We start from the raw sequence: 27,691 nt of genomic DNA, 5'->3' as shown, positions 1-27,691 counted from the left end.
GTTATCTGTGTACATCTGTTCCGCCATAACCAACTGTTTCTCGAGCAATCAATACAAGACCTGAAGCTCTATTGTTGATGAGGCGTAGGAATCTGTTTATTTCTGAGGTGTAGGAAGAGATGACCTGCCAGTAACATAGAAAATCAGTGCCCAACAGTGGTTCATTGACCTCTGCCACAGTGAATGTTCATATAAATGGGGTGTTCAGGCCTAAATAGACTGTACAATTGGTTGTACCATATAGCCTAATAGGTGTGTCATTAGCTACCCAGAGTTGTAGAAGGGAACCCAAAATATGAATCAGAACAGCTGTCTTATGGTGAACCATATTGCTTACTGGAGGTCATGATCAGTGTTTCAGTGCAAGAAATGTGTAATTCACTTTCAAGCACCTGCTCCTACATACGAATGGAATGAACTCCAACAAGCAGTCTGCCGACTATGGTGTGAACCCTAACTGATACCTGGCAGGAGGCAGTCCACCGCACACAGCTGATCATAAGGAATCCTAGAAGATGGCTCTTTTTTCACATCCAATGGCCACGCCACATTCCTCCAAATGCATTCATTTCACTTCTACTGCTGATCATTTTACAAGGTGCCTCTTGGCCACCGCTGCTGTGGGTCACTCTTGGCTCATATATAATAATGGCATTAACCCAGATGTGCAAAATAATCTGCAAATAATCTGCTCCGTATCATTCATCACACCTTGTAATCCACTAAAAACAATATTTGGTTGGGCAAAAGGTCCTAGAAACCTTTGTCCAGTTACATGGTCCATTTTTAGGTTAGTACTGTGGATTACCAACACAGCGATAATTTAATATGCTTGTGCAAGTCCCAGGTGTGAAAAAGTCTGTGCAGATAAGTAGGTCAAATAATACTCACATACTTTTGTAGCAAAATTAAACCATTATATTAGCATCAGTACCAGACACCAAACAATGCCTGTGAGCTTAAGCCAGATGCCGTGAACAAGATGGAACAAACAGCTTAAAACAAAGACATAAAAATACAACTTTTGTTCTTTAGTCTCTGATTTCAGATGTAACATTAACCTTTGCAGGACTTTCACATCAAATATTATGTACACCACAGCCCCACAAAGAATTCTCCTGGTGTCTGGCAGGCCGCATGCCACCAGCAAGCATAGGTTCTGCATGAGGCATGACAGTGCTGCGAACAGGGTGCGTGCCTGCAAGAAAATGTAGTCCAGATTGTGGTGCATCATCTGCACCAGCAGTGGCATGGCTGACATACCTCTTCTCATTTGTGGCTCTCAGAGTTGACCAGGTATGTGGGAAGAGATTCCCTAGGCATGTCAACAGGTGGCAGTGCTGGTAGAAACAGTGCCATCTGTTGGGACTTGACTTGCAGCTGCAGCTGCGATGAAAAGCAAACAGCATCTTTTTACCAGCATGCTTGAATGTGAAAGCAAGATTCATCTGCCTCAGGAAGCTTCATGAATAGTATTCCAGGACTCCTTCTCACTGGATGTGCTCTTCTGCTTCTGCCAGGGTATAGTAGAGGACCCTCTACATTCAGAAAAAGGTCAATGACTGGAGGCCAGATAACTGAAGCTGTGTGAGCCGGCTGCCCAGGTGTGGATGTGGACTCCAAGGCCAGGGACAATATGGGCTCTGGCATATTTTATCAGTAATATCAGGTTTACTGCTGACAGTTACTACTCTTACGTTAACAAAATATATGCTTCATTGTTTACATGTGATGAAAGGAGGAACCTATATCAATTTAAAACTCTTAATTGGTCTGTGAGGTGGGGTTGTATGGTATAATTGGTAGCATACTGCCAAAAAGTGGTGATCCATGTTTGAATCCAGATGTGATAGATACACATCTGCATCCTGAAATAATTTTTTTGGAAGTTATATACAGCATAAAACCTTTAGTTTTGTTTGTATACTGTTGGTCTGAGTTGACATTATCCTTCTCTACATTTGTTCCTGGCTGTGGTTCTCTGATCTTGAGTGCCCAACTAAGGAGACAGCCAATCACTGATCAGTATTGCCTAAAAAATCACTACTTATCCCAATGACATCACAGTCTCTAACAAAAGACCCTAAATGAAGGGTCCACTCTTGTAGTAATTAATTTGATGCATTTATTTACACCTACCATTTAACCATTCACTTCTAGAATTTTTGTTGTATTGTGTGCTCAAAATATCTTCAGCTTAATTAGTATATTCCATGATTATGAAACTTCTCCACAACTTCCTTCATTCAGTGCCTACATATTCACTTTACAGTTGGGTAGTTTAATTTCATGTTAGAACTCAGCAGACTTAGATTTTATGGCAAGAGCAAATTAGGCACTTTGGTACTTTTTTTATGGATAGCAGCAGCATATGCCATTCTCAATTAAATAAAAAGAAAGAACGATACTGCAGAAATATTGCTTGATATAGAAATTCTGCCATTCGTAACACATAGGTTTATGGAGTGTACATCTAGATGATTAATTTACAGTTCACACTTAAGTGCTTGGTAGGCAGTATAGATGTAAGTCTAAAAATCGCTGCAGGTCTTCAGCCTGAAAAATATTTCTTTTAATTCACAATTTGAGCAATCTTTGATAATTCTCCAAAGGCCTTCTACCAACTTGTTGACTAATTTATAATGTTAGAAGGAAATCTAAATGTGACAGTAATTAGGCCCCCTAAGAATTTTTTCCTTAAGTGTGTAATACACTGAAGAGCCAAAGAAAATGGTACACCTGCCTTATATCGCTTTGGGCACCCATGAGCACACAGAAGTGCAGAACACGATGTGGCATAGACTTGAGTAATGTCTGAAGTAGTGCTGGAGGGAACTGACACCATGAACCCTGCAGACCTGTCCATAAGTGTGTAAGAGTATGAGGGAGTGGAGATCTCTTCTCAACAGCTTGTTGCAAGGCATCCCACATATGCTCTATAATGTTCACGTCTGAGAAGCTTGGTGGCCAGCAGAAGTGTTTAAACTCAGAAGAGTGTCCCTGGAGCAACTCTGTAGCAATTCTGGATGTGTGGGGTGTCACATTGTCCTGCTAGTATTGCCCATGTTCATTGGAATGTAGAATGAACATGAAGAGATGCAGGTGATCAGACAAGATGCTTATGTATGTGTCACCTCTTATCTAGACGTATCAGGGGTCCCATATCACTCCTACTGTACATGCCCCACACCATTACAGAGGCTAGTCCTACCAGGCAACATTTTTCCAGTCATCAACAGCCCAATGTTGGTGTTGATGGGCCTAGGCAAGATGTAAAGCTTCTGTTGAGCAGTCATCAAGGGCTCTGAAAGCCCATATCGATGATGTTTCATTGAATGGTTCGCATGCTAACACTTGTTGATGGTCCAGCATTGAAATCTGCAGCAGTTTGTGGAAGGGTTGTTGCACTTGTGTCACATTGCATGATTCTCTTCAGCCATTGTTGGTCCCGTTCTTGCAAGATCTCTTTCCAGCCACAGAGATGTCAGAGATCTGCTGTTTTACCAGATTCCTGATATTCACGGTACACTTGTGAACTGATCATATGGGAAATTCCCCATTTCATCATTACCTTGGAGATGCTGTGTCCCATTGCTCATGCACCGACTGTAACACCATGTTCACTCACTTAAATCTTGATAACCTGCCATTGTAGCATAAATAAATGATCTAACAACTGCGCCAGACACTTGTTGTCTTATATAGGTGTTGCTGACTACAGTGCCATATTTTACCTCTTTACATATCTCTGTATTTAAAAATGCATGCCTATACTAGTTTTTTATGCAGACTATACTTTACGGAAAATGGACAATGTTATTATACTAGACAGTAACTAAAATAAAATGCTATGCACAGATGAGATATTTTAGAATTGAGTCTCAAGTTAAAACAGGAATTCAGTTCATCAGATAAAATTATAAAATGGTTTGATTCATCATTCAGAACTAATTAATGGTGCTTGGTCCACCTCACAGCAAACCAAATACTGGCGACAAAAGTATCATAAAAAAATAACTTGTAAGTGCTTTTTATGACACATGTGGCATTTAGTAGCAAATCTTTTGGAGGAACTGTTAATAATACAGTATCAAAGTAAACTATATGTTAGCCACAAAGCTGATATTCATTTTATCTTTTCTTTCTCCATTTGTGAATTTCAACAAAATCTTAGAACATATATGACCAAAAAAATCTTCTCCTTTGTATGCTTATTAATTCATATGTTTACACATGTTTCACACATATTATCAACATTACTATGAAAATTTCATCCTTCAGAACCTGTTGCCTTTTGTGTGCTAAATGATTATTTTATTTTCTTCATTCATTGGCATCTTTTTGGAATGTAAACCTGATTCTGCAAGTTGTTATGGTGCCACTGAACTCTGCTTGATGGGTCTATAGCATGTTAATTAGCCAGCATGCTTAAAACTTTCAAAACTGCATTAATATGGAAGCTGTTATAATATTAGAATAATAATAATAACTGATAACATTTTGCGTGTGAATGTCATGCCAAGTGTGTTAAAATATAATTTTGTGTTTATTATTTTGTTAATGGCTAGCATTTCCTTCATGCTCATCTTCATTCCTCCATGAACTTCCTCTTCCCTAAATTTACACTCTGCAATTCACACTTAAGTGCCTAGCAGAGGATTTGCTGGATCACTTTCACTCTATTTTATTACTATGAAATTCTCAAAAAGCATGTGGAAAAAACAAACTCTTAAATCTTTCTGTGTGAGTTCTGATTTCTCTTATTTTATTTCAATGATAATTTCTGTATATGTATGTGGCAATCAACAAAATATTTTTGGATTCAGAGGAGGATGTTGGACACTGAATTTCATGAAAAGATTTCACTGCAATGAAAAATGCCTTTATTTTAATGATTTCCACCCAAACTTGATATCATACTCAGGTCACTATCTCCACTATTTTGCAACAATACAAAATGAGTTGCCCTACGTGAAACTTTTTTGATGTCCTCTGGCAGTCCTATCTGATAAGGATCCCATATCACACAGCAATTCTAGCAGAGGACAGAGGAGCATTGTGTGGCCAGTCTCTTTAGTAGTCCTGTTGTGTCTTCGAAGTGTTCTGCCAATAAAATGCACTCTTTGCTTTTTCTTCCCCGCAACATTACTCTGTGTGTTCATTCCACTTTACATTATTCATAATTGTAATTTCTAGATATTTAGATAGATTTTCAACCCTTATATTTATGTGATTTATCAAGTAAATGAAGTTTAATGGATTCCTTTTAGTACTCATGTGGATGACCTGACAGTTTTCACTATTTAGGGTCACTTGTCACTTTTTGCACCTACAGATATCTTGTCTAATTCATTTTGAAATTGGTTCTGATGCCTTTACTATCTGGTAAATGACAGCATCATCTGGCTAAAAGGGCTGCTCAGCTTATCTCCTAAATCATTAGACTAGGACCATCGGAGGGTCTGTAACACTTCCTTGGGGGATGCTAGATGTCACTTCTGTTTCACTAGATTCCTTTCTATCAGTTACTATGAACTGTGACCTTTCCAGCATTAAATCATGAATTCAGTCACACAAGTGGGATGATACACCATAGGCATGCAATTTCATTAGAAGTCACTTGTGTGAAACGCTATCTCAATCCTTTAGGAAATCGATAAATGTGGAACCAAATAGAGATCCCCCTGCCCATAGCATTCATTATTTTCTGAGAATAAAGAGCTACTTTATACTGAGTATTCATCCATCTTTTCTCCCTACCATCACCAACTTCTTCTCCTTCTGAAGAATGAATCAGCAGTCCCAAAATCTAAGCTTAATATATTGTTTCTCTATTTCTATTGGCCAAACCACAAAATTCTTTATTCTAAATGTAAATACTGTACAGTTCATCTTTCTTTATGTGACTTGATCATTATTGCACTTTACTTTCATGCATGAAGCTACACAAATAAGTTTGATTTTGTAAGTAATAATTAACTTTAAATTATATCTACAACAAATTTTAATGAAAAAAGTCTCTTTCTTCTGCTTTGCTTACTGGAATACTTTGGAAGATGGCAAGTAAGTGGCTAACATCATCAGAAGTAGAATTTTCATCTTCCAGTTCACATATATCTATGTATATTTAACAAGTTGTATGGCATATTACTAAATCAAAATATTAGCAAGGTAGTTATGTGAAAAGAATCATGTTTGATATTTAGCCCTGGACACAAGAATGCTCATGTATGAAAGTTTCTACTTATAGTATAAGGCTCTGAGTACTATGGAACTTAACATCTACAGTATAGTATAAGGCATTCAGAGTAAAATAAAGGGATATTTTGAAGTAAATCACAGATTTTTCTTGTCCAGTTACCTCAGAGTTTTCTGTTGTGACATCTTTGAATGAAATTTACCTGGTATTCAAGCTATGAAACATTTGAATGTAAATGTGAACTTTAAAAGAGTAGCACCATCTTTTTTATCAGGATATGACTGATTACTGGGAGCCAAACTAGATGGAGGTTCAGATGTAAAAATGCAAGAAACAATTGACAATGTGGACAGTAAAGCACTACACCTCTGAGCAAGAATTACACACTGGGAGGGAAAGAGACTATCTAGCACCAGTCTCTTCAACATTAAGTTTTTAATTTTTAAAATGAAATAAAAAATGTTGGAGGAAAGTGGTGGTGATGGGCATAGGTAGTTTCCACTTCTTTTCAACTTTTTAATTCTGGCCAAGAGTGAGAGGGTGTTGTACTATCATTATTTTCAATATCCCACATTTATGCATGAAATAAGACACAGAAAAAATGTAAAAACCTGTCTTGCTGTGCAACAGTTCATATCCAAATATACAAAAATGTAGCATTCTGATTTGCATGAGCTGATTACTAAGGTAGACAACTGCTATTCTCCAGAATGAATTTTTCACTCTGCAGCGAAGTATGCTCTGATATGAAACTTCCTGGCAGGTTAAAACAGTGTGTCACACTGGGACTTGAATGCAGGGCCTTTGCTTTTTGTAGCCAAGTGCTCTATCAAGGCCTGAAAGTTACACAGGAGAACTTCAGTGAAGTTTGGAATATTGGAGATGAGGTACTGGTGGAAGTAATGCTGTGAGAGTGGGTCATGAATTGTGCTTAGGTAGCACAGTCAGTAAAGCAGTTTCCTGTGAAAGGCAAACGTCGTGGGTGAGAGTCCCAGTTCGGCTCGCAGTTTTAATCTGCTGGAGAGTGAAAAATTTTTAGGAAATAGTCAGCAGGCTTTGGCTCAGCTATATCTCCACATACCCTTTCTTCCACAAGTGTTGTTACTATTCTGTTGTTTTATTATTATTTTATTTTCCAAGAAAAATTTTGTGTGGGACAACAGCAAGTCAAAACATGGCTTGTAGACCTGCAGTTTTACATCACAATTGAAAGAGTTCAGTTTTTGAAACACCTGTTTGTTATGCGTTATACATATTCCATAGAACTTGGTTTTATAATCTAGTGCTAATGATTTTTATACAAAGAGTTTCATTCATTTTCATTTCAGTTGCTTGTGTGTCAGGTATATTTATGATATGCACTGGGAGAGTTTTGATTTTGCTGATTTTGCATGCCTTGCACATCTGTTTTGTAAAAGTTTCAGTTGTGATTAATTCTGTTGAATGAAGTTCCTTTATGACATTTCTTGTACTATATGCTGGTATTGGTGTTCTTACTTCATTCTTATAATTTATGTAACTTAAGAAAGAAATGATATCAGCATGAATCCTGATGGAATCTGTGTTCAGTGTTTCCTCAGGCTGAATGTAATGTTACTAGTGTACCTTGTAGTGCTAATATTTATTTTACTTTATTTAGATAAAGGTCTACAAAAGTGAACAGCATGTTCTTGATGTTCAACTAAAGATTGTTCTGATTCATTCCTCCTCTACCTCATGTGCATACTTGACTATGTATTGTGTCAGCTTGCTAAGGCAGTTATAAAAGCCATATTCCATTATATATTTTAATGTCCTATAGTGTTTCAGTCAGCAGAAGCGAGGGCAGTACAATAGTTTACACAATTTTAGGAAGTTATAGTGATGGCAGTGTAAGTAATTTCTTATTTTTGAACATACTTTTACATGACATGTTACAACTGAGAATTCTGAAGGACGAATAATCAATTTCAGCGCTTGACTGACACACCACTCGATATATTTTTCCATGTGTTAGGAAATAGGGATACACTATTTCATTTATTTATTCATCCAGAAAGACTTTCTAGCTTGTGAGACACAGAACAAACACAACACAACAGTAAAAATACAGTATTTTTTCAGTAGCTACATAAAATTTAGCTTTACATGCAAAAGAGCTTGCACCAGTTGCAGTAACTGCACTGTCTTGTTTCAAGTCTGTTGTATCTCAGATGTTCTAAAAATTCTGCTACTGAGTAGAAGTAATGATCACACAAGAATGCCCTAATATGAGAACTGATCATAATTCAGAATCTGTGACAATGTTCTTGTTGAATAAATCAATTTTCTCAGATTTTGGCACAAACAATCAATGTGATGTTCCCAAATCAAGGGAGGTAGTTGTGTCTGTACCATCATCAGAGACACTATCCTATAAAACGCCATCAAGCTGGTGGTTTAGTTGAAAGTTGTTTTGCTGAGATTTGTGCTTAAGTGATTACTTTTGAAATAATTCCTCAACTCATCTAAGGCACTAGAATAATTCAGCACCAGATCATTTTCATTTTGTCCCCAGCTATCACCTGTTGTGTGTCAACTGCATAGGTATTATCTTGCTACTATGCTCTGCAGGTAGATCATTAACAAATAGTATGAACAATGAGGGTCCCAGAAATGACTCTTGGGGAAACCACACATTATTTCTTAATAATGGTAGCTTTTGTGTGTTCAGTTTATGTAACCTGGTATCTGCCCTTTAACAATGACTGTAGGAGACTTTCAGCTGTTGCTCTGATACCGTTATTTTTCAATTTATTAAACAGCTGCTCATGGGAAACTGTATCAAATGCACATGGTCTATGTAGGAACAAACAAGTCTTTACGAATGTAATTTCAGTAATCCTGTATGTGTTAAACCTCATATGGAGGATGAAGTTGAGTAAATTTATCTAAAAACATGCTGTTTTCTCTTAACACTCTTTCTTTGATAAGAAAGTTTTCTAACCTCACTGCAGTAATTTTTTCTTATACTTTACTTAAAATTTGAATTAAACTGACTGGTCAGTAGTTTTCAAACTTTTTTATATTACCATTTTTGAGAAATGGCTTTAGTATTGTGGATTTCAATTTAGATGGAAACACACCTTTATTTAAACGTTCATAGAGCAGATGTACAAGAATGGAAAGGGGTCAATTTATTTTTCTGTTCAGTCAGCAACTTAGCTGGGTTAAAATAGCATTCTTGAAATGTTTACAAATCTGTTTAAAATTATTGTATTTGTAGTCAGCACATGTTTTATTATATAAAATGAAAAGTTTTTGGAAGTAAGTTAAAAGCATATACATGAATTAACATTGTACCTTATATTCACACAGTTTTATTTAATCTGTGGAAAATTACTGAAAATACTGTGTCAGTGTAGATATAGATGTTCTTACTGAAATAATTTATAGGAGCAAACAATGAAAAACCAAAGCAGAGACTAGTTTTGGATTGTCTCTATGCAAGAAAAATAACTGCAACTCTCTTTACTATTGTCATTTCAAATGTATTCGTAAGTTGCATAATAAATGCACTATTATGAAGCATTTATGTTAATGACAGTTTTGTAGACACACAACAGCTGACACATAGTTGAGTATTGTGTGAAAGCTCTGTTTCTTGAACAACACTGCAGAGTACTGTTACTTGAATTAGCTAGCATTGTGATACATTATGAAAGTGTCATGAACGACATGAGAAGCACAAATTGGTGGATATCTATTACCCATGAAATGAAGAGTTGGATAAATCTGTTAACAGCCTCAATAGGAGAGTAGGCTGAGTTGGACCCAATGACCACACAGTACTGGGTGATTTAAATATTGATGCATATTCATGTACTACTGGTAATTTAACATTAATCTGATATGTTGAATTCATATAATCTGGGAAACAGTAACTTCAGACACCAGAATAACATTGTTAACCTCCAATAGGATAGACTACACAGTAATTAGGAAATATGATAAAGATAGTAATGAGTTAAGTAACCTGGAATTCCACTACTCTAGTCATTATTGCTAGTGAATTAGGAACAAAGGAGGAAGCATCAAACTATGGACCAATATCACTGATTCCAACACATATTCTGTTTGTGAGTCTGTGATGCTGGAGCACCATAGTTCCTCTTTCATGTTAAAAAAAAATAAATAAATAAATAAAATAAAACTCCTAACAGAAACCCAAAATGGATTTCAAAAAGATTGCAAGTCTGTAGCCATCAAGATGAAGAAGAGAATACTGTTAGAATATTTTTGGATTCCACAAAGGCATCTGAACTGATCAACCTTACACTGTTCTTCCTCCAGAAATTGCAACAATAATTCAGCAGAAACAAAGTCTAACTACTGCTTACTCAATCATATTAAAAAATAGACCAGTTGAAGAGAAGTGGGGCAGTGTCCACCAGATAAAAGGATTGATTAATAAATTAGATGAATTCTATTCAATTCTGTTGAGGCATTCTGATGTGCTGTCGAATCAATAAGAACATACCAGTACTTGACTTCTAGTCAGTTGGAGAAGAATCAGGTTAAAACTACCAGCAAGATTAGTCAAGCTCACGCTGAATATCCATGACCTCTAAGTACTGTAAAAGTCATCTGGGCTGTACATTTTCAAAAAAGAATATAGCAGTGCCAAACAAAGTTTCAGACCAGAACTCCAAAATCATAGGAAACAAGTCCACAGTCAGTTAGTAGCATGCTTAGCAAAAGCAAGTGGTGTCACATGGAACCTCATTAAGGAATAATGTAAAACACATACTAACACAAAATGGAAGCAATAAATATTAGACATGAAGGTCAATAGATATAAAACCAAAAAAGTCTGTAAACTTCTTAACAAGCATTTCCTCTCTACAGCTGGCACTATAAGTTGGGACACAAACACACTTAGCAACTCAATACACTGCTACACAATGGATAATGGTTTTGAATGAGAGGAAGTATGAGAACAAGAGATCATAACAATTCTATGACCAAAAAAAAAAAAAAAAAAACAATCACTCAAGTGGTTGGAATGGTGTTTCTAGCACAGTAATTTTTAAAAAAAATGTTGAAACATTTTAGTTCTATCAGTTACATTTCTCATCAACTGTAGCATCAAAGAAGGCATGTTTCACAGTGCACTGAAAAGAAACACAGTGAGACCAACAAATATAAAAAGGCACAAAGGAGGAAGCATCAAACTACAGACCAGTATCACTGATTCCCAAATTTATTGATCTTTTTCATACATTGATGCTGGTGCAGCTTATTTCCTTTTTCACTTAAAAAAAAATTCTCCCAAGAGAAATCCAAAATGGATTTTAAGAAGATTACAACACCACAACAACTGTCACGGACTTTTTTCACAAAGTCTGTAGCTATCTAAATGAAGAAAATAATACTGTCAGCATATTTTTGGATTTCTCAAAGACATTTGATCTGACCAGCCTTGCATTGTTCTTACAAAAACTGGGAGTGTGCAGTATCATACACACAGATTTTTAACTCCAAGTTTGTACCTGAAAACCATAAGTAATGCACAAATATAAACTGCCAAAATGAAGTAAGAAACCTCAGCATTCAGTCTATGACTGTAACAATAATGCTGGGCATGCAGCAGAGGTCAGTGGTGAGTGTGCCATAGGTGTCAACACTGAGACCATATCTATTTCTCATATACATAAATAACAGTGTAAAACCTTCTAATTCCCATTTAATGACTTATGCTGATAGCACTCCTCTACTGTTTTGTGATGATGATGAGAAGAAGATAACTCCTTTTTCAACACAGGAGACATTAGAAATGACTACATATTTTGGTAACCAAGGCCTAAAATTCAGTACTACAAAATCATGATTACTGACCTTCAAAGCAGATAACTTATACCACAAATATATAGGAAATATTTGTAAAATTTTGTGTACTGGCAATGGAGACTGTAAAGTCTTTTGTTTGAACTTGAATGTGATACCACCATGTTAACGTTGAACAGAGTGCTGATGCTACAAAAGAGCTATTAGGCTGATACACTATCTGCGATACAGGGAGACTTGCCATTGTGTTATTAAACAAAATAAATATTTAACTGTATACTCTTTGTATGTATATAAATGAATCAGTTTCACACAATACAAGAAATAAGCACAGTTGTTACACATAAAGAACAAAAATTATAGACACAATAGAAAACAGAACACATTTCAGAAAGGCAGTTCAAAAGGCAGAATTTCAGGAGAGAAAGAAAAACAACTAGATAAAAGTGGACTCAAGAAGAAAGGAAACAACACTCTAAAAGGATGAAGGGAATTAGGAAACTATGGAAATGTAATACAATGAAGAGTTGCCAGAGTTGATTCATCATACCCTCCAAATGCGTTATTCGAAAGAAGAAGAAAGAACAAAATTAAAACTAACAGATAACAGTTCATACATCAGTGGCTCAATGTGTTACAACAAATTGCTAGAATCCATAAGGACTTACTGGGATGACATTTAAAACAAAATTAAGATTTCTTGTAAATTAATGTCTGTATTCACTGAAGGAATTGTAAGATGTATATGTTATGTACTAATCTTGTGACATTTGCAGAAGTCATAATTTATGACTACACACTGAAATAAATGTGACTAAAGAAAGCTAAGAGAATGTAGGAAGCTAACACTGAAACAGCAGAGTGAATAGGGAAATTATTAATTATTTATTTCTGTTAGTTCATGTATTTGTTTGGCAGTGACACATTTATGATTATAATATAATTATTACTCAAAATAGAAAATCTGGAACTTCATAAAAATGTTTCTCATCAAATATCTGAAGGAATTACCATACACAGTATTGAACAATAATCAAAAGTAAATTAAATCAATGTTATGTAAATTCCTTCTTCTTTGGTAGACAAAAACCTAGGTTTCCTCAGACTGCCTTGGAAGGACTATTCTACATTTTTCAGTTACTTTGTTAAAACTGTAACAAAACTACAGTATGGTATTGTTCAGATTTTTATACTTATTTGAGCATTAATTACTGTATTTTGCAATTAAAAGATAGTTAATAGAGTCTGTTCACTGTGGATTCAGTTTATACTTCTGGTTTACTTCTGTGATTAGATGGTGGTTATTATATTGTAGCCAGTGTATTATCTGAACTGTTAACAGTATTTACAAAAATTTCTTTTTAGTTATAACCTCTCTTTCAACAGAAACTATAATTAGGAATCCAGTTTAACCTTTGACTGTTTTAAAACAATGGCTACAGTGTTCTCATACTTGCTTTATTTTATTTCAGGCCCATTCTATAGATTATCATGTATCTGTAAGTCATTTACCCACAAAGCAAGATATTGAAGAAGAGAGAGAATGTCAACTTTGCCCAGAGGCTGTGCAGAGAGCATTGGGTTCTATGCTGGATCTTTCATTGCTTCAGAGCCCATCATTTATGTTGCTTTCAGTGTCTGGTTTCCTTACAATGATGGGTTTTTATGTGCCCTTCATATACATTACAGGTAAAACTTTTCTCTAAATATACTTGCATTCAATTTTTTAAATTTTTAATTAATCAGGACTCATGTATAAATAATCATGTGTGGGTAGGTCGTTTTCATTAATTTTCAAGTGGAGCTTACATAGAATGATTTTCATTCTGTAATGTAATCCTGAAATTGTCTCCAGGTATGGTAAATAAGAAACAGTTACCTCCACTTATATATCATCATTACATCCCATTAACTGATGTTATTATTTGGCTCTACTCTTTTTCCCATTCACTTTCCTTTTGCATATCATTTTCCAAATTTTTCAGTCACAATGTTATACATAATTATATATGAAAAAGGAAAACCAAGCATTTTTTCAAGAACCCAGTCTCAAGCCTGTATTTCTACACTATCAAGTTGTAGATGTAGATGTAGGTTAGGCTACCCTAGCTTGCCTTCTGTCTCCAACTCAAATTCTCAACATAGTGCAATATTCACTCACATACAATGAACATTTTTATGTCAAGGGCTTACCATCACATGAGATATATAATGGCGTTCAATGAATGGATAAAATCAGCCAATGGCCTCTGTCATATGTATTATACAGGGTGATTTTTTCCACTGTGTACACACTCTAGGGATTGATCGGTGAGAGGATATGGAAAAAAATTCTAATGAACTTATGTCCAGAAATGCATGGTTTCCATGCTGGAGACCATTTATTCAATCATACTTTGTTATGGAGACTGCTGTCCAACATGCACTGTACTATGCAGCCATTTTTACAGTATGCATGGTTTCCTCCTAGAGGGTGGTACTGTTCCTCATATGTCATGACCCAATACCATCTCCTGCCATAGTAATTGATAATATAGTGTCCAATTCACTTCTATTGCTGACTCACTTTGTAGTGGATGTGATACAGCATTGTACACAATGGTTCTGTATTCGAATTGATAGCTTGCTGACATGGAGTTTACATGTGGAAAGGCAAATGGCAACAGGCGGCACGCAGCAAGGTTGTATCAGGAGACTTGTCCCCACCAACAGCAGCCACAGCATTCAGTGTTTGCAACAGTGTTTTGCCATTTGTCTGAGGCATGGTCATTTCAGGAAGCAGGAAATTGTGAAGGACATACCCAAAATGTTTGGACACCAGACTTGGAGGAAAATGTGATTAACACTATGGAAGGCAACTGCCATGACAGTACCAGGCAGATGGCCCGCCAGTACAGCGTAAGCCAGATGACTATGTGGAACATTCCCTATGACTACTGTTGTTACCATTTTCACTTACAGTGTGTGCAGGGCTTACTAGGGGCAGAATTTACACATCAGGAGCAGTTTTGCAATTTGTTTCTTCACCAGTCAACCACGATTCTGGGATTTGTGTCATCCATCCTACCCACATGAGACCACCAACTTTTATAACAGTCATAGCATGCAGAACCCCCATGGTATGGTGACAGCAAATCATCAACATCGGTGCAGCCAGAATGTGTGGGCTGGGATAATTGCTGACCATATTTTGGGACCAGTCTTCCTTCCACGTCACCTAACAAGAACTATCAACATTTCATGCAGGTGACTTTGCCTCCCATGCTGGAAGAAGTACCATTGATGATTCATAGGATTATGTGGATGCTACATGACAGTACTCCAGCCCACTTTCCTGTTAACATCCGGACACATGTCAGTGATGTATTCTCTGGTTGATGGATCAGATGAGGGGTCCAGTTGCATGGTCTGCTAATTTACCGGATCTCAACCTGTGCCATTTCTGGTTATGGGGCTATTGTGTATGCAGAGCCTATTCCAGAAGTGGAGACATTGCAGAAGGATATTTATGCTGCTTTTGACACTGTTCAGATGCTGCATGGCTGTGTGAATGTGCAAGACAGAACATGCTATGAGATGCACATGCATGCATTGAGGCACATGGAAACCATTTTCAACACGTACTGTAACTGTGGCTTCATGGTACAGTGTGTATTAGACTGCAGTCTCTGTGACAATGTATGATTGAATAAATGGTCTCTAGAATGGAAACAATGCATTTGCAGACCTAAGTTCATTAGACCTTCTTTGTTCCATATTATCTCATCAATCAACCCATAGAGTTTGTATGTAGTGGAAAAAATTACCCTGTGTATGTTAATGTACCTATAGTTGTTAATAAGCATTCTTTTAAATGTCATTCTGGGATTTATTTGAAGTTTATCTTGTAATATTGGCTATTTCATAAAATTTTGCTTTTATGTTACAGTAAACTTTTCGGAATTATATACTGGATGTCCCTCCTTAGCGTTTTCAGATACATCTTCTCTTGTGCTTTAGTAGATATTTGTTATTTGATTTATGCAGTGGATGAACTGAATCTGCCTGAACAAGCACTACTCATCATGTGTTTCATACAACACCCACGATTGATGGAAAGTTTCTGCTCTTTCTCAAAAACATAATTTTTAAACAGGGCCTTTATGTGGCCAGTCAACAGAGGAGAGTCTAGCGCTATATTTGGTTTAACAGTACATGTTACCAGGAATCGAAAAACACTGTAGAGGCTGAGGTGGATGACCTCAACTATGGGCAGTGGAGCTGGGTTGCTAGTGGTCAGGAAGGCTTGTAGTTCACCAGCCTAGGTGTGGTTACAATAGTATGGTGGGTAGATACCAGGTTGTTGTCTGATATCCTATCATAAAAGCAGCAATATTAAATATTCTTTTTATTCCCTGCCAAAATACAATAGTTGTGGAAGTACTACACTGCAGCCATTGCCCTCATGCAGGTTGTACTTGGTCACTGAAGTATTTTTAGCTCAGCAATGGCCTTTTGGTATGACCTTGTGTGATGTCCCCCTGGGCAGTGGAGGGTAGCTTGGCAATGTAGTGTGATCAATGGTCCAGTGGTTGAGCTAGCTTAGGATCCATAGAAGGGTGGAGGCACATGCAGCTAGGCTGCCCTGGTGACTGGTTGAAATTTGTAACTCTGTGCAGACATACTTGGGTATGCAAAATCAAACTGTGGAACCCAGTGTGGACAGTAGTTACATGTGCCTCCACAGGCAATGGCAGACAGTGACAGCATCTGGCCACACAGATCAGATATCAGTGACAGCATTTACCTGCACAGGCATCAATGTTTGGGCAGCTGGAAGAGCTGGCCACAAGGCAGATCACCAGAACTGGCAGCCAGAAGTCAACCAGCAGGTTTACCACATATTGGAAGGCTCCAAATCAATAACATTCAGGCTTAGCGAGGACAGCAAGCTTGTTGTAGACAGAGTCTGCCGGCAACAGGTTGTTGAACAGTTTCAACTTTTAGACTGGTGAAGACTCATGAAGTTTGCTAAAAATGGCTGTATAGAGGCATGCCTGGCCTGCTGTTGTTTCTGAAATGATAGTGCTCCTTTCCTCAAGCCACAACAGGACTGAGGCACAAGGCATGACCATTAGGCAACCATTACATTGTTGCTCCTGGTTTCCCAATGGGCCAATAATTTCACAGTCATGACTATGTAGTAATTTAGCATTTCAAGAATGCCTTTCATAGTGTCAGCATAATCCACATATAGCATCTTGTGCAGAAACACCTAAATGGTTCCTGTACTGTGGCTTGTTATACCACCTTGGTATGTTGTCTCATGCAAAATCAGTCGCTAGATTTTTTCTGCTGTAAAAGATGTAATAACAGTGCAAAACCACAAAGAATAGGTAGTACTACAAGAATAACTGATGCTTCACTAGCAACTGAGTAGTTCTTCTGCATGTTGGTAGATATGACAAACGTTTAGGAATCTTCCTATGCCTGTTGTTATTTATTGATCAAAAGAAGCACACTTAGTAACATCAGTTCATCCAGCAAAATAGTGGCATGATGATGGAGGTGGATAGCAATTGTACACACTTCTTTACAAAGTAGACCACAAAAGCTCAATAATACTGAGATCTGGTGACCAGTGACCGAGGAGTTGCAACAATTCATCTTCCTGCTCACAAAATGGTTCTGTACAATACGAGGTGTATGACCATGATTTCTGTCCTCTTGGAACACAGCATCACCATTAGGGAACAAACAATGTACCATAGGATGGATCTCATCAGCTAAAATGGCCATACAATCCTCAACAGTAATGTCACCTCGCAAAGTAACCATGGGCTCCATGGAATACCTCGATATAGCTGTCCGAATCACCACCAGACCCCCACTGTGTTCCACTCTTGAGATGTAATCTCAGACAGAAATGGGAAACAGTGAAAAACAAGAGTTATCAAATTACATTCTTCCACAGGGGACACAGTCCAGATTTTATGGCTTCAGCACTATGTTTTCCTGATATGGGCATTTGCATCACTGATGAATGGTTTCAGAATTCTGGCTCACCCTATAATTCCTTTCTTATGGAATTCACTTTATGTTATTTTGGTGATGACAGGGTTCACAAGTGACATTCAGTTCTGCAGTGAATTTTGTAGCAATTGCCCCCTTATTTTTTGACACAGTCCTCTTCAACAACTGCCCATCATCAACACTCAACACACACTTTCATACATGTTTTTCTCCTTTCCCTGTATGTGGACGTTGCACAGATGCCATTAATAGTAAAATACAGAAGCACAACCTGCAGGCCTGTCTAGCATATGAATTTATGTTCAGGGATGCATTTATTGCAGTGATTCCATATTTTTGTTCAACTTCTGTACCGTGGCCAGTGTAATGTTCACTCTGTTTGATTCATATGGAATAACCTCACTATCAGTGAGACTTTAAACCATACTCTTCAATTTTTTCCTTTCCTAAAATTAATTTTCTTATTGCTCAGAAATAATTTTATAAACCTGTAGATATTGCATGATTTATTCATGGTTATTCATATCTGTCTTAAATGCCACCATAGCTAATTTGAATGTTGCTTATGAATAACCTGTAGGTTTATATTAAATCTTTGAAAAATATATACTCTTGGATGGAAATATTATATCTTTTCACTCTTTTGGACATTGATGACAAGTTAATATTATAACTTGATGTAGGTTGTAACTGAGACTAGTACCTTTTGATGCCAGAGCTCTTTCAATTGAGTCATATGAGTATACTTTATTGACTGACCAACTTCTCCTCTTTCTTTCCATCCTCATCTCCACAGTAAATAAATTAAATCCATTTATGTACCTGCATGAAGGTATGGAAAAACCAGTTTCTCTGAAATATTCCAAGTTTAAGAGGTGCCGATTGTAGCAAAACGGAAGGAGAATGCTAATATAATTTAGAATGGGAGCTGTGAATTGTTCAATGATGTTGGCTGAGAAACAAATAGAAAAAAAAAATTGCCCTGGAAAAGAAATTGTCTGCATTTGAGTCTACCTGCTGTTAATATTTTCTTGCTGTCAGTTAATATTTCATGTAGTAATAGTGTGCTATATTGTTGTGTGTGTGTGTGTGTGTGTGTGTGTGTGTGTGGTAATGAAATGACCCTTCCATTTTATCTCCATTGTAAATTTTCCTAAAATGCTTATGGATAATATTTATTAGTACTATTATCAGATACAATGGTTTCTAATGTTCACAATTATACTTTTAATAGTGCCATATGGCTGAGTTTTAAGCAGTAGCATGCTTTAGGTTAGAATATCGATAATTAATTAGGTGAACGCTGAGTGTCACTCACTATGTATATGGAGCAGTGGATGGTAGGAAAACAATAAAGAAATGAATAAATGAATTAAAAAAATAAATAAATAGACAGAAACACTGTGTCTTTACATTGATGGTTTGGGTATAATGTCTGGAAATGAATTATCCTTTGTATGTTAAGTTACTGAGTTAGTTAAATTTTGGCAGTGGAATTATGGATTCATTCTGAAAATTTATGTGAACGGTTTTAAGTAAAATTCTAATTATAAATTATTCTGCACATGAACTATAGACTTTGCCAAGATTGGGTGGCTTGTGAGCCTCAGCATTTCAGACAACTGTGTGGTATGTGCAACCACAATGGAGGAGTATCTGTTGAGAGGCCAAACTAATTTGTGGTTTCTCAAGAAGGAAGCAGGCTTGTCTGTTGTTGCAGGAGCAACAGTCTATATGACTGACTAAACTGCCTTGTTAACACTAGCCAATATGGCTTTGCTGTGCTGGTACTGCAAACAGCTGAAAGTAACAGGAAACTACAGTCATTATTTCTCCAAAGGACATGCACTGTACTGTACGGCTTAATGATGATGGCATCCCTTTCAGATCTAGAAGTAAAATAGCACCCCATTTAGATCTCTGCGCAGACAGTAATCAGGAGTATGTCACCGCCAGAAAAATTGAAGTAACATTCTAAAGGGTAGAGCATGGACTTTAGAACCCTTAATTGAATAGGTAGGTTAGAAAATTTAAAAACAAAAATGGATAAGTTGAAGTTAGATGTAGTGGGAATTACAGAAGTGTAATGGCAGAAAGAAAAAGGATTTCTGGTCAGGTAAGTACAGGTTTATATATAAGAAATTGAATAGGAGTAACACAGAAGTAGGTCCAATCATGAATAAGAAAATAAGAGTGCAGGTAAGATACTATGAACAGCATAGTTATCACATTAGATTAGCCAGGGTAGACACAAAGCCAACACTGACCTCAGTAGTACAAGATAACAGGCCAACTAGCTCAGCAGATGACGCAACATGGAATGACAACATTAGTGTGGTAATAGTAAACTGCAGGAGCATCTATAGAAAGGTCCCAGAACTGCTCTCATTAATAAACGGTCACAATTCCCACATAGTACACTGGCTTAAACCAGATGTAAACAGTAATGAAATTCTAAACTCAGATTGGAATGTATACCACAGAGAAAAGCTGGACAGTGAAGTGGGAGACATGTTTATAGTGATAAAAACTGCAATAGTATCGAAGGAAATTTACGGAGATCCGATATGTGAAATAATTTGGGTGAAGATCATTGTTAAAGCAGACTCACACATGGTAATTGGATATCTCTATAGGCCCCCTGGCTCAGCAGCTGTTGTGGCAGAACACCTGAAGGAGAATTTTGAAAATATTTTGAGTAGATTTCCCGACGATGTTATAGTTCTGGGTGGAGATTTTAATTTATCAGATATAGACTGGGAGACTCAAACATTTATAACGGGTGCCAGGGACAAAGAATCCAGTGAAATATTTATAAGTGCATTATCTGAAAACTACCTTGAGCAGTTGAACAGAGAACCGACTCGTGGTGATAACATATTAGACCTTCTGGTGACAAACAAACTTGAAATATTTGAAACACTTTACGCAGATCAGAGAATCAGCGATCGTAAAGCATTTACAGCCTCAATGATTTGAGCCATAAATAGAAATATTTAAAAAGGGAGGAAGATTTTTCTGTTTGACAAAAGTGACAAAAAGCAGATTTCAGAGTACTTGGCAGTTCAACACAAAAGTTTTATCTCAATTACAGATAGTGTTGAGGATCAGTGGACAAAGTTCAAAACCATCATACAATATGCATTACATGAGTTTGTGTGAAGCAAGATCATAAGAGATGGAAAAGAGCCACCGTGGTACAACAACCAAGTTAGAAAACTGCTACAGAAGCAAAGGGAACTTCACAGCAAACATAAACATAGCCAAAGCCTTGCAGACAAACAAAAATTACACAAACTTAAATGTAGTGTGAGGAGGGCTAGGCTAGAGGTGTTCAATGAATTCGAAAGTAAAGTTCTATGTAGTGACTTGGCAGAAGATCCTAAGAAATTTTGGTCTTATGTCAAAGTGGTAGGTGGATCAAAACAAAATGTCCAGGCCCTCTGTGATCAAAATGGTACTGAAAGAGAGGATGACAGACTAAAGGCCTAAATACAAAATGTTTTTTCCAAAGCTGTATCAGAGAGGAAGACTGCACTATAGTTCCTTTTCTAGGTGACAAAATGGTAGATATCCAAATAGATGACAGAGGGATAGAAAAACAATTAAAATCACTCAAAAGAGTAAAGGCTAATGGACCTGATGGGATGCCAATTTGATTTTACACAGAGTACGCGAAGGAACTTGCCCCCCTTCTTGCAGCAGTGTACCGTAGGTCTCTAGAAGAGCATAGCATTCCAAAAGATTGGAAAAGGGCACAGGTCATCCCCGTTTTTAAGAAGGGACATCAAACAGATGTGTGGAACTATAGACCTATATCTCTAATGTTGATCAGTTGTAGAATTTTGGAACACATATTATGTTCAAGTATAATGACTTTTCTGGAGACTACTCTGTAGGATCCGACACGGTTTTCGAAAAAGACGATCGTGTGAAACCCAGCTCAAGCTATTCGTCCAGGAGACTCAGAGGACCATATGCATGGGTTCCCAGGTAGATGCCATGTTTATTGACTTCTGCAAGGAGTTTGATACAGTTCCCCACAGTTGTTTAATGAACAAAGTAAGAGCATATGGACTATCAGACCAATTGTGTGATTGGATTGAAGAGTTCCTAGATAACAGAATGCAGCATCTCATTCTCAATGGAGAGAAGTCTTCCGAAGTAAGAGTGATTTCACATGTGCCTCAGGGGAGTGTTGCAGGACCGTTGCTATTCACAGTGTATATAAATGACCTTGTGGATAACATCGGAAGTTCACTGACGCTTTTTGCTGATGATACTGTAGTATATCGAGAGGTTGTAACAATGGCAAATTTCACTGAAATGCAGGAGGATCTGCAACGAATTGACACATGGTGCAGGGAATGGCAATTGAATCTCAATGTAGACAAGTGTAATGTGCTGTGAATACCTAAAAAGAAAGATCCATTATCATTTAGCTACAAATAGCAGGTCAGCAACTGAAGCAATTAATTCCATAAATTATCTGGGAGTAGGCATTAGGAGTGATTTAAAATGAAATGACCATATAAAATTAATTGTTGGTAAAGCAGATGCCAGACTGAGATTCATCGGAAGAATCCTTAGGAAATGCAATTCGAAAACAAAGGAAGTAAGTTACAGTACACTTTTTCGCCCACTGCTTGAATACTGCTCACCAGTATGGGATCTGTACCAGATAGGGTTGATAGAAGAGATAGAGAAGATCCAATGGAGAGCAGCGCACTTAGTTACAGAATCATTTAGTTATCGCGAAAGCGTTACGGAGATGATAGATAAACTCCAGTGGAAGACTCTGTAAGAGAGATGCTCAGTATCTCAGTACAGGCTTTTGTTGAAGTTTCGAGAACATAACTTCACCAAGCAGTCAAGCAGCATATTGCTCCTTCCTACGCATATCTCATGAAGAGACCATGAGGATAAAATCAGAGAGATTATAGAGCCCTCACAGAGGCATACCGACAATCTTTCTTTCCACAAAAAATACGAGACTGGAATAGAAGGGAGAACCGATAGAGGTACTCAAGGTACCCTCTGCCACACACTGTCAGGTGGCTTGCAGAGTATGGATGTAGATAAGATACAGATTGAAAAAATATGTGATGAGATAAAACAAATTTTTCAAATAGTTGAGGGAGATGAAAACTGTGATGGGGGATTGGAACTCAACAACAGATAAAGGAAGAGAAGGAAAAATAGCAGGAGAACATGAACTGGGTGAAATAATGAAAGATAAAACCACCTGGTTGAATTTTGCGTTATTTGCATAATTTGTTCATCACTAACACATGGTTTAAGAATAATGTAAGATGGCTGTATATGTGGAATGAAATGATCATATAATGTTATTAGCAGAGGTAGTTTGGGTGCATAGTGCAAGTCCTTCAATTTTACACTACTTTGGCAACTTGCACGTAAATGAAGACGAGTTGAAATGATGAGGACAACGCAGACACCCAGTCCTGAGTGAAGAACATCTCAGACTCACCTGGGAATGAAACCTAGGACCCCAGGGTCTAGAGATAGCAGTGTTAACCACTAGACTGTGAACTGTGGTCTGTATGTTGAAGAGACCTGGAGATACTGGAAGGTTTCACACTGATTATGTAATGCTAAGACAAAGATTTCAAAATCAAATTTTAAACTGTAAGACACTGCCATAAGTTATCAGTTGTGAACTGAAGAATAAAACTGAAGAAACTGCAAAAACATTACAAATTAAGGAGATGAGACATGAATAAATTGAAGGAACAAGAGGGGGTTGAGAGATTCAGAGAGAGCATTAGTCAAAGTTTGACTGAAACGGGAAAAAGAAATACAATGAAAGATGAATGGGTAGCTTTGAGAAATGAAATAGTGATGGCAGCAGATGATCAAATCTGTAAAAAGATAAGGCCTAGAAAAAATCCTTGGATAACACAGGAGATACTGGATTTGACTGAAAAAAGGATAAAATATAAAACTGCATCAAAGGAAGCAAGTGAAGGGGAATGAAAACATGTAAGAAATGAGACAGAGTGGAAGTGCAGTGTGACAAAGCAGGATTAACTAGATAAAAAATTGCAAGAATATACAAGCATACATAACTAAGAAAAAGAGAGAACTTCTATGATCTTTGGAGAAAGGAGAAACAACTGTGTGAATATCAAGAGATGGCAATCCAGTTCTAGGCAAGGAAGGGAAAACTGAAAGCTGAAAGATGGAAGGAATACACAGAAAGGAAACGAACTTGAAGACAGTATTATTAAAATAGGAGAGGAAATCAATGAAGAAGAAATGGAAGGTATGATACTGTCAGAAGATTTTGATAGAGTTCTTAAATCTGTAAGTTGAAACAAGACCCCTGGAGTAGACATTTCTTTAGTATTGAGAACCTTGAGAAAGCCAACCATGGCTACATTATTCCACATTGTGTGCAACATTTATGAGTAGGGCAAAATACCCTCAGACATCAAGAAGAATGTACCAAAGGAAGGCAGGGGCTGAACAGCTTGAATGACACCAAACCACCTGAAGTTGACATTTCATCAGAAAGCAACCCAAGGAATTTCACAGAATGAGAAAGAAGTGGTAGATGAAATATTAGCATTTCTGCAAGAGAAGTCAGTGGAATGTGTGGTGTCGTATACTGTCTACTATTAATAAAATTTTCTGGGCTATTATATTGTGGTTGAATGGATTTCTCCTTAAAACCCAACATTTCATCCCCATCTGTGGAGGACATTTTCAAGGGGGATCGTAGCTTCTTTGAAAGTCTGATTCACACCTTGGCTCACTAATGACTGCATCAAAATACTGCTTCCACGTACTTTCACACAGTGGCATGGCATCACGTGTTTTGAATACCTGAGTGCAACTGCCAGTTGTCAACTGCCGTTGTCCACTGTTGCTGTCAACTCTTGGTATAAGCACTGAAATCTACATGTCATTCAATTTCACACGCTTCTCATTCCTACTGAATTGCTGGGTAGTTTTACTATCTCTATGGCCTCTCTGTATAGTTTTTCATGGTAACTGTTTGTGGCTGCCAGTACTTGAGTCCTATCAAAATGAATGCAGTGGTCTCCTGGCTGCAAAGCATGTTCTGCAAAAGCTGTTCTGTCAGTTTCCCCTCTTCTGAAACTGTCCTTGTGCTCTTATAGTCATTTTTATGTTATTTTTGCAGTGCCCACATACACCTCCCCACAACTGCATGAAATCCTCTAAATTCCTTCTTTTGCAGTGGTTGGTGAGCACCCTTGGCCAATTTTAGGTGAGCTTATATCTTCTGGGTGGGTTTGTGGAGTACCGCAATGGTCTGCTTTTTCAAGATTTTTCCTACATGGTCAGTAACATACTTAATGAAAAGCAGGAAAACTTTTTATTTCACCAGTGCTTAAATATTGCTATAATTTCTGCACAGTGGTCTTAATGCCCTTTTATCTCAGCAAATGGATAACCATTCTTGAGCAATGTATTGTGAGATGTTTTAATTCTGTGTCAAGCAGCTCTAGTTTGCAGATTTTCCTTGCTCTGTCTGCCTGTGTTTTATTGATGTCTTGCTTTTGTTATGGGTGATGGTTCAAATTCCAGTATAGGAGATGGTGTGTGTGCATTGATTTATGGTCAACTGTGTGGCTAAAGCTACTATTTTCCTTTTAGAAAACTAGCACATAAATATAATGAGCAAGCATTAAAGGAAACAAAAGAAAAATTTGGAGTAGGAATTAAAATCCATGGAGAAGAAATTAAAACTTTGAGGTTCAGCGATGACGTTGTAATTCTCTCAGAGACAGCAAAGAACCTGGAAGAGCAACTGGACAGAATGGACAGTGTCTTGAAAGGAGGATATAAGATGAACATCAATAAAAGCAAAATGATAATAATGGAATGTAGTCTAATTAAATCGAGTGATGCTGCGGGAATTAGATTAAGAAATGAGACGCTTAAAGTAGTAAAAGCGTTTTGCTACTTCGGGAGCAAAATAACTGATGATGGTCAAAGTAGAGAGGATATAAAATGTAGACTGCCAATGGAAAGGAAAGCGTTTCTGATGAAGAGAAATTTGTTAACATCGAGTATAGATTTAAGTGTCAGGAAGGCATTTATAAAAGTATTTGTATGGGGTGTAGCCATGTATGGAAGTGAAACATGGACGATAAATAGTTTAGACAAGAAGAGAATAGAAGCTTTCAAAATGTGGTGCTACAGAAGAATGCTGAAGATTAAATGGGTAGGTCACATAACTAATGATTAGGTATTGAACAGAATTGGAGAGAAGGGAAATTTGTGGCACAGCTTGACTAGAAGAAGGGATTGGTTGGTAGGGCATACTCTGAGGTATAAAGGGATCACCAATTTAGTATTGGAGGGCAGTGTGGAGGGTAAAAATCATAGAGGGAGGCCAAGAGATGAATACACTAAACAGATTCAGAAGGATGTAGGTTGCAGTAGGTACTGGGAGATGAGGAAGCTTGCATAGGATAGTGTAGCATGGAGAGCTGCATCAAACCAGTCTCTGGACTGAATACCACAACAACAAACAAAAAAAATTTCATCTCCCATCTGCCTCCTCCTCCATGGTAAACTGAATCTTTGGATTGATCCCACTCAGCTGTTTGTGAAGACTACCCAGGTCCTCCCTGCCATTCTGCCACAAAACATACCACAACCAAATATTCAGTTTCTTACTTGCAGTTTCCAATGCCTGCTTCTAAAATTTTTCCACAGAGAAATTTGCTATAACTGGACATAAGGGGCTCCCAACAGCAACACCATCCTATGAACAGACAGATTTGAATAGGAAATGCATATGAAAGGAACCCAGGAGAGTAGACGTGCCAAGAGAGTTGTATCAAGATCAAATAATGTCAGTGCCTTAATGCGGATGTATATAATTATACGAACTGTTAATCTCAATGGAAAATTAGCAGAAAAGTTATCTAATTTACTGCAAGAAGTTGGAGTTGCTCTGCCCCTATGATTCTTTCTTGAATGCATGACCTTACAAGGGCAGTATGGAATGCTTAAGTCACAATAAACTCAAGTGGGAAAATGGTATAAGAGAACTACAAATGTTGTATGAGTGGTGCTTTTAGCCAATGACTGCCCAAAATAACTTGCTTTTGATTGCTTCCTGGTCTGTATATAAAAAATCATACTCATTTAGGGCAACCTGTCCCTCCTGAAATGTTTGTGATATTGCAGTTCATACCACCTGGAACCACTGGATAAATTTAGCCTTTGGATGTTTGCTTTTCTTGTGCTTATAAGACATATTATAGCACTATCTGCAGTTATGCCTTAAGTGATAACCAGTTACATGATAAGCTCCATGACATACTATTTCACATTCAGTTGCATGCCATCACGTACCATCAGTTCTCATCACCCCGTTACACCAATATAACTCTATATGAATTCTTTAATAGTGGGTACCTAGCTGAACATTCTGCACAGTTTGTAACTCCCAAGGAGTTCACTTTTGATCTTGATGGTGTGAACCTTTGTGATGACATTGGTGTGCCATTTTTCATTTGGTGTTCATGGTGCGCCAATGTCGACAATGTCTATTTTGTGAAGTGCTATACATACATCCTATAGAATGTTCATCTTTGCACCTATGGGACACTCATTCTCTGTCACCTTCATGGTGCACATGATGAGTCATTAGCACCTAATATTTTTCATGTC

The 27,691-nt window shown here is 37.3% G+C and overlaps 1 protein-coding gene across 1 annotated transcript in view; it reads left to right on the top strand.

Moving 5' to 3' along the window:
• The window catches only part of LOC126297451 (monocarboxylate transporter 3-like), a 368,235-nt gene that overhangs the window by 320,083 nt on the left and 20,461 nt on the right, over window positions 1-27,691 (top strand). Inside the window, exon 6 of the mRNA XM_049988307.1 lies at window positions 13,477-13,693. Within this exon, the coding sequence (XP_049844264.1) occupies window positions 13,477-13,693 (217 nt within the window). The remainder of the gene's footprint in view (window positions 1-13,476; window positions 13,694-27,691) is intronic.

This window comes from Schistocerca gregaria, chromosome X (genome assembly GCF_023897955.1).
Source record: "Schistocerca gregaria isolate iqSchGreg1 chromosome X, iqSchGreg1.2, whole genome shotgun sequence".
NCBI classification, from domain to species: Eukaryota; Metazoa; Arthropoda; class Insecta; order Orthoptera; family Acrididae; genus Schistocerca; species Schistocerca gregaria.
This window is presented reverse-complemented; position numbering and strand designations above follow the sequence as displayed.